At 35.2% G+C, this 8,566-nt stretch overlaps 1 protein-coding gene across 2 annotated transcripts; it reads right to left on the bottom strand.

Moving 5' to 3' along the window:
- Positions 1–2,468: 2,468 nt before the first annotated feature.
- LOC133673780 (nuclear/nucleolar GTPase 2) lies at positions 2,469–8,084 on the bottom strand. Of its 2 annotated transcripts, XM_062094680.1 has the most exons (12): positions 7,776–8,084; positions 7,532–7,665; positions 6,991–7,120; positions 6,622–6,782; positions 6,204–6,305; positions 5,976–6,080; positions 5,401–5,529; positions 5,162–5,302; positions 4,486–4,586; positions 3,717–3,774; positions 2,722–3,116; positions 2,469–2,630 (listed from the first exon to the last, which is right to left on the bottom strand). In XM_062094680.1, the coding sequence occupies exons 1-11, from the start codon at positions 8,011–8,013 to the stop codon at positions 2,751–2,753; spliced, it is 1,665 nt and encodes a 554-aa protein (XP_061950664.1). In that variant the 5' UTR covers positions 8,014–8,084; the 3' UTR covers positions 2,469–2,630; positions 2,722–2,750. The 2 variants fall into 2 exon arrangements, with proteins under 2 accessions (XP_061950664.1, XP_061950656.1); XM_062094672.1 differs by having other exon boundaries at positions 2,469–3,116.
- Between the last annotated feature and the right edge of the window lie 482 nt (positions 8,085–8,566).

The following is an 8,566-nucleotide window of genomic DNA, read 5'->3' as shown; positions in this document are numbered from 1 at the left end:
TCAACTAGCATAACTTGTAAGTCGTAAGATTTAAGATCTAATTTAAACATAGAAAATGGATTCCATAGATGAGAGGAAGAGCAGTGATGATGCAAGCCACGGACCAGCTTGGTCTTGGTCATGGGTTGCATAGGTAGAGCTTTGTCCTGTGACAAAATCAAAGTGAAAATGACAAGCTTAGACCTTGCACGTCTTCTATTCGCCCGTCAAGGAGGGATTGCCGGATGGGCGCTCATGTCCTTCTCAAACATACCTATGCCTTTATACATATTTATAGGTATACAAGGCACTTTTTCAAAGAGCACTCATTGTTTGGTTATTTGGGGGCTGTTGAATTATTCATAGTTGTTTTTAAAATAATTTTTATTTAAAAATATATTTTTTTATTTTAAAAAATTATTTTTATATCTATACATCAAAATATTTAAAAACATACAAAAAATATTAATTTGAAAAAGAATTAAAAAATATTTAAATATTTTTAAAACATGAAAACAAAACAGTCTATTATACCCACCACCGTCGTCATGTGTTAGATTTTCGATCGCTTTCTAATCTCGACCACTACACATGCCATGCAAAAACATGACGAAACCGACCATTCCTATCGCAGCATGACATAAGTTTGCCCCATCCATAAAAACCAAGGCCATGATGATTTGGACCTCTGGCTCACAAGCAAGGTCATGACGATGCCAAATGTTGTTTTCTTGCAATCTTGCTGCCATGTTTAGAGAGCCAAAACGACAAAGGAATGATCCAGTGTTTTGGATGTCTCGCCGTGTTTGTGAGAAAAAAAAAACACAAGAGGAGTGGAAACTGGACCAGAAGAGCTGATGGTTCTCCTTTACGTGTCTGAAAGTGCTAAAACTGAAGTAAGAAATTACGCCGCTAGAATTACATTTCTGCCCACTGTTCGACCTTCCTAGCAACAAGGACTGATCCCTCTAGCTCTGAACAAAGTCACATGACATGTTGGCTCTGAAATTTTATCTGCTGCTCTATTAATGCAAGTAGATGCGCATTCAATTATAGGGTTTTCTCCTCTAATTAAAGATATAATAAAAGAGATTCGTGGTTTATCATGCTGCTATTATTCATCCTTTCTCATCTCATTATTCATAGCACTGCTTATATGGCAAATTCCCTTTTTAAATCCCCCAAATCTTAGATGTGTTTTAGTTTGTTCATCAAACTTTATTTTCATTCAATTTAGTCCTCAAAAGCTCTGCTTTCATTGTCATCATGTTTTTTATACTATTCAGATTGCATGTTATCGCGTGTCCAAGATACCAAATATCATTTTGAAGCTCAGCGGCAGGTGGATTTTGCATAATTCACCTTGGTGATCATTTCGGAGTTCAATAGTAAGTTGATTTGTATACTTTAATCTCTAATTATTGTAAGAAAAAATAATAATTAAAAGAACAAATAACAAAATTGACTTTGATAAAATCGAAAGCCTTTCCTCATTATATTGCTCAATAGGCGTGTTTAATAGGCGTGTAAAACTACATGTTAGCCCCTGTGTTTTTACTTTTTTATATCATGTCGCTTCTATTTCTGGATTCTTCATTTTGATATCAAAGTTTTTTATTTTAACTTTTCAACCCGTAGATCTTGAGAGAGTAGAGAGAAAAACACCCAAAAAAAAATTAGGAGAGGGAAAGCTCTTGGATGATAGGAATTTAGAGGGTGTTTGGGAGTGAGATTGTAATTGTTTTTCAAAATGCTTTTCACTCAGAAAAGTGTGTCAATAGTATTTTTTTTAATTTTTTAAAAATTATTTTTAAGATCAGCACATCAAAATAATTTAAAAACATAGAAAACATATCACTTCCAAGTAAAAAAAATATTCAAATTTTTTTTAAAATATTTTTTAAAAGTACTTCCAAACGCTTTTTATAATAACTAATAATTTTGATTTTGACTTCACGGATTTGTCTTAAAGAGAAGGATTCAATGGACTGAAATAAAATTCTCAAGCCCGTCACCCTATGCTCTGATGAGACAATCGCAACCCATTACAGGCAGGCCACACCTCTGCCATCTAAAGGAAAACATGGTCCCCAGTCCTTGAAAGAGAATATTTTAGTTAGATCCTCATCACGGACCACCTCTTTTCTCTCTTGGAGCTTTTTTCCCTGTGGATGTAATGGCTACAGCCTACAAAAATCCTTGCTTTTGCCTGCTAACCATCAAGAACTACGAAATTTGTCCACTAATGGGTATCATTTGGCTGCCATTCCTCTGTAACTTTCTGTCACCATTGTTCCTATTTCGTATCCCTTTGTTGTCTCACTAATGGGTTGCTTCTACATTTTAATATCACCATTCCTCTGTAACTTTCTATCACCATTGTTTTTGCATTTTAAAAAAAATTAAAACATTTCGAAATTTTTTGTATTTTTAAATTCAAATTAATATTTTTTTTTATATTTTCATATCATTTTATATGTTAAAAATAATTTTTTAAAAATAAAAAATATTATTTTAATATATTTTCAAAAAAGTAACACTTTCAAGAAATAAATGGTAACATACTGCCCGGAGTTTTTGACCGCGACTCCTCTGCCTTGCAGAACAGGTGTCCTAGAAGTGAAACTCAGGCTCAAACCAGCCCTCCTTACCTAACGGGAAAGGAGAAAAGGGGAGACGGTGCTAAGCCTTTATCACACAGTAGGGGGCTGAAAACAACAAAATTAATATCACAATAAAAACCTCTGATTCAGATATGGGAACTTAGTCGTCTATTCTGTGGTTGGAAGCTCGTCAGCCATATCACCTTCTGTCCCCGAAGGCTCCTCAGGGATCTCATCCTCAGTTGCTACAGCCTGTTCATCATCATTGCCCTTTAACTCATTCTCACTAAAAAGATCCCTTTGAACAGGGACAGTTTTTTGTTGCTGGGATGACATAACATTTGCAATAGCTTTCAAAGCTGCAGATGCCTGATTACTATCCCCTGCATCCTCCGTGTCAATACCATTGACAGCATTAGGCTCCTCCTTGGACTCGTCTTCTAGGCGCGGTGGGGGAACAAAGAAAGGTATCTTACCCCTCTGCCAGTCATGAAGAACCATCTTTGCTGCAGTCATTTGGTCAGGTTCACCACCCTGAACACAAGTTGTTCAACATATAGAGTTATAAGCATAATCCACGCAAAACATTGGATGAAACTTGATATTTATGTGTTTGAGAAGTGCATTTAAATGGTATAAGCAAAGCAAAGTGTTTGCAGTCGATACATCAAACATGCTGTTATCCAAATCTAACCCAGTATATCCCAAGTCACAAACGCCATTAGCTCCATCTAGAGAAATTTTCCACTACATCATGCAATGCCAAATTATTTATCACTGTGTAAAATTGATGCTCTCGTTTTGGTTTGCTTCTTGTGCATTCATTTTCTCTACATGTTAGGATTAATCAGGAGTGAGAAGCATTCTTCTCCTATGCACTTGGACAGACATTCAGCATTTTAAAGAGCTTGATGAGCCTACTGGCAGTCCCCCACTATTTCAATAGCACCAGGATAAACATGCAATCATGACAAGCATTTAACTGATTCCTTTTCTTTTCCTTTTTATTCCTCTCTTCTGATATTTAGGGTTTGGAAATTGGAAGCTTAGCACTCCAAAAGCCTATCAATATTTGATATCCAGCACTTACAGGTTAAAACACATGTTCTGCTCTCACCAATAAACAAAACATACCTTCAAAAGTTTGCCCGTTGATTTGCAGAGCTGAAGCAGAAAGTCATTCTCATCATCCCTGACAACAATGAGGTATAGTTAATTGTAGCTCTTGCATGTTTTATATCAAATAAAGACTTTGGCGATAAGAAATGCATGTTTGGGAATCTCAAAACTCCATTTAAGGTCCATTGGTGCATCACATAGAAGTTAAGGTATACTTCTCAAATGACCAAATCCAATGAAGCAAAGTGATAAATACAAATCAGTTTTGGCACATATTGATAAGTCGCAGTTTATAAACCCTCCAGTCCTCATAAGTCCCGAGAATCAGATGAACAGCAGAACAAAACATGGTGCATTTGTCAAAAATAAAATGCATTTCAAATTTATGACAGTCAGAATAACTAGGCACAGGCCCATGCTTCAGATCTAATGAGGATTCAGGGCAGGGGAAGAGCACTTGTAAGTAGCAATATGGTAGGGACATGGGCATAAAACCTCTGACGCCCATCTGGAGCAGGAAGGCTTATAACTTAAATAGGAGAAATTATGGTAGGAGCCAGGCTCATCGTTAGGCATTAGCCCACAGTCATACTGGTGGATTATGCATAAAGTGCATGGGAAAGTGATGAGCCAAGATCACAAAATAATTTTTCTTTCACTAGGTGCTCCTTCCAATATTCTAGTTACAAATGCTCATTCCAGGTGCTCCTTCCAATATTCTAGTTACAAACGCTCATTCCAGGTGCTCCTTGAAAAGAAAATCATAGACAATTAAGTAGCTCACCACTCTTTGATCTTATATGCTCTTCGTAGGTGCTCCTTCTTAACACGTTTCAGAACCTCTCCTATGTGTTCAGTAGCATCATGCAAGTTTGTGACACGTACCTGGAAAGGGCCCATTCATAAACAAATAAAAGGTAAATTAGAGTTACAGACTCGAGAGCAGAGACATTCACTAGAATATGCATGACTAACATATCTTTACCAAAATAAGCAATCATGGAACAGAAAACCCATGACCATGCATGGCTTACTTTGCAGTTACCGCGCATAGCATGTTCCAAAAAATGAGAGGAAAACAAGCAGCAGAGCAAATTCTGTTTCACCTTTTTTTTGGTTTATGAGAGAAATTTCTTCTATTGGATTAATTTTCTGAAAGCACTCAATAAAAGTTTTTCCTGCTCTCAATAATCGGACAGTTAAAATATGATGACCAGAAAAAGTATTGCAGAAATTATGATTTTCTGGTTTTGGAATGCCTAACAGTTATTGAGAACAAACAAACAAGCAGCACCTATGCTTAAATTGAATTCCAGTGCAAAAAAGGTCATGTCCATGTGTCATTATTAGACTAGCAAACTCGGTAAAATAGTAGGAAAGCCAATAAAGAATAGACATGAAGATTGACTACCACACTTGTATATAGGTAATTTCTACAGGCAACTGAACAAACAACATACCACGCCCTTCAATACAATATCTGTTTCTGAGTCTTGGTTCTGGTATACAACCCCAGGGCAGTCAATCAAGAAAATCCTCTTTGTGAGTGTTATATACTGCCAGACCTTAGTTTCCCCTGGGATAGGAGCAACCTTGCAAACCTAAAAGGAAGGGACAATTTTTTATCAATTAAATTGGAACTAACAAACTTTGTGGCAACACATAACCAGAAGTAGCAAAAGGAAAGTGGAATGTTTACATTCTTGGTACGCAATGTGTTGATAACTGATGATTTTCCAACATTGGGGTAGCCAACAAAACCCACCGATATTGCTTGCTTGTCACTTTTTAAGCGGGCAAACTGTCTCAATACTGACAGAAGAGAACCCTAAGTTCAAGAAAAACAATTTTAAAAAATTAGGATACAGATTAACATCAAGATTAAAAAATGATTGAATGCAAAATACAAGCACAATAGAGCAAAAATAAAATGTATGCGGGGGAGCAAGACATAATTTTTATAATTCTCAAGGTAGAAAGCTTGAATTTTTCTATCTATATTTTCCTTTAATTATTATTCTTTCATATGCAGGTTGCAAATAAGATGGTTCGTTTGAAGATTAAATGAAAAGCTGAGAGAGACAACAGAATGAATACTGATTTATATCAAAAATGTTATCAAAAAACAAGAACATCCAAAAAGAAACAGTCCAATCACTCATGAGAAGGTTGCTAGGTGCATGGCAACAACTACAACATTATGGAAATCATAGAATTCAAAGAAGTAAAAACAACAGCATATAATCTTTATTGCATCTGAACATATTATAATACCTTTCCAAATGACTTGTTGATGCTTGCATGGAATGCTAGAGTTGGATACTCCTTGGATAAAACACGAAGCCATCCCTTTGTTGCCCAAGCAGGAATAAGATCACACTGTAGGAAAAGCGAGCGAGAGAGTACCAAATTATCAATATTTACAAGCAGCTTCAATTGAACAAGCAACATCTTCCTCAAATAAATGTTACAGAAGCCACAGAAAGAAAAAACATAACTAACCTTGTTTAACAGAAGAATCATGTGTTTTTGTTTGCAATGTTCTTTCAGATGCCTCTCTAAATGATAACATCTTGTGCCTTGGGGGTCCCTAGCATCTATAACCTGTAGTGGAAAGAAGGTGATATTCAGCATTTGGCATCAAGATTCATGGAAAATATAAGTGAATCTAAAATATACTTGAAAATTCTCAAGAAATATTTGGATATCCTGAGTATGAGAAGGAATGGTCAACATGCAATGGACATCATACTAATCACTAAATCACGGTCTGGGTGTAAACTTGCTTTTTTTTTTGGATAATCAGTGAATTTATGATGTATTTTATCATTTATAAAATCTTGTGGTTGTTGAACGTGACATAATTCTACAGTAGTAGAGCTCCATGTCTTTTGATTTAACCACAGAAAATTACACTAACCTGAACAACAACATCTGAAGAATCTATAACTTTGTATAGTTCACCCCATATACGCTTACTTTGGCCCTTCTCAAACATATTATGACGGACCAGATCTCTAAACCCATCTGCTTCAGTTCCTTCTCTAGTTGCCTCATCACCACACTTCTGCTCAAAATCATCTGCCAAGTTGCCAACAAAATCATTGACCTCGTCATCTCATTATCTCACTCAGAGATCACATATTCAAATTCATTTATGATTCTAAGAAAAATATAAAAACAAAAACCAGCAGTTACATCTAAACAAGGCAAAGCCTGTGTATGGAAGGACAAAGATTTAATGAACCCCAAAAAACAAGATAATCAAAATAAAAATCAAATCATTTACCCTGAGAACCATCAGCTTTCTTAACTAAAGACTCATAATCTGCTGCCAAAAGCCTTGGGCGTTTCCTCTTTGTCTTAGGTCCAAAGGCATCTTCAAAAGGCTGTGTATCAAGAAGATGAACTCTGGCTTGCTTCACAAATTTAAAACAAAATTTAATTAAAACAAAACAAAATTTCAGAAAAAACTAAAATTATTAAATCAACAAAACCAAAACTTCACTCCCATTCATTGCATAACAATAGTTACTATCAGACAACAGTTTCAAGAAAATCACCAGGAAGATATATTGAGAAATTACAAATTTACCTAATTGAGACTCATTACACATTGTTTAAACTTTTAACAAAACGGCATAGTCAATCATTCACAACCATAAAAAATATCGAGATCATCCAATATAAACAAGCATGTCAGTCAATATTGCAAGCTTATAATAGTAAAATTTCTCCATCTTTATCAAAAAAAAAAAAAACAAAAAAGAGAAGGAGAAGCACTGGTGCCCTTATTTCATCAATTTTAAAATAATTTCAAAATACACTACCTTCTGGTGATCATTCAAAAGCGACAAAGGCAGCTTCCTCTCCTTCAAAATAACATTATAACCACTAGACATCCGACTTTGTAACTCCTCGCGAAAAAATTCAAGCTCTTTCTGATTCACAACTCGTGTATTCCCTAAAATAAATAAATAAATAAATAAAAATTAGCTAAGATATTTATAACTATGAAATTAGGACACTGCAAAAGTTAGTCATAGTCTGTTTGTAAATTGTAGAAATACATACCGAACCAACGGCGGTCGGGTTGGATGCGAGTGTTGGGAAGTTCGTTAGATTGAAAATCATGCTTTAAGATTTTTCCTTTGCTGTCACGTTTGGGCCTGACGTTGTACATCTGGAGGCGGCGCACGGTGGCGGCGCTGCGGGAATTGGTGTTTTTGATAGTTCCATTGCTGCGATTTGTGTCTAGTGAGTGTTTCGGCTTGCCGGAGATATTCGACTTCCTCTCTTTCTGCTTTGCCATTTGTGAGGTTGGCAGAGCTAGCGATTGCAGACGAGATAGCTAGGGTTTTTCAAAAGAATGAAGAAATGGACAATTTGGGGATTTAAATGTAACTGGACCGGGTTTTGGAGTCGGTTGGATCCCCGCCCCATCAAGCCCATATGCCTGAGCCTACTAAAATTCATTATAGCTCTAGCAAAAGTAAATATTTCTTTCCCTCAATGTGTGCACTTTTTTTTAAAAAAAAAAAGTTTAATCCATTGCTCTAATCGTATTTTAATTTTTTCTATTTTGTATTTTTAAAAATATTTAAAATAATTCTTTTTCTTCAGAATTTTCAATTTTATCTTTCAATTTTCCATTCTACTATTTTTTTTGAAATTACTTAATAATTTGCAAATTTGTAATTTTGATTGTTTTCTAATATGTCTTGGCTTTGTTATATTTTTTCTATTTTTCAAAAAATTAAAGTTTAAAATTCTATATTTTCTTATATTTTTTTCATTTAATAAACAATTTGAGGAAATTATAATAAAGTGATTATATTAAGAAAATATTTGGAGTTGAAGGTTAG

Source organism: Populus nigra, chromosome 1 (assembly GCF_951802175.1).
Source record: "Populus nigra chromosome 1, ddPopNigr1.1, whole genome shotgun sequence".
Taxonomy (NCBI): domain Eukaryota; kingdom Viridiplantae; phylum Streptophyta; class Magnoliopsida; order Malpighiales; family Salicaceae; genus Populus; species Populus nigra.
This window is presented reverse-complemented; position numbering and strand designations above follow the sequence as displayed.

Excerpts from the sequence above, each read along its gene's own strand:
- LOC133673780 (XM_062094672.1), bottom strand. The coding sequence starts at position 8,013 with ATGGCAAAGCAGAAAGAGAGGAAGTCGAATATCTCCGGCAAGCCGAAA. Across the intron at positions 5,530-5,975 it reads TCAACAAGTCATTTGGAAAG|GGTTCTCTTCTGTCAGTATT; the intron begins GTATTATAATAT and ends TCTTGAACTTAG. Across the intron at positions 5,303-5,400 it reads ACACATTGCGTACCAAGAAT|GTTTGCAAGGTTGCTCCTAT; the intron begins GTAAACATTCCA and ends CCTTCCTTTTAG.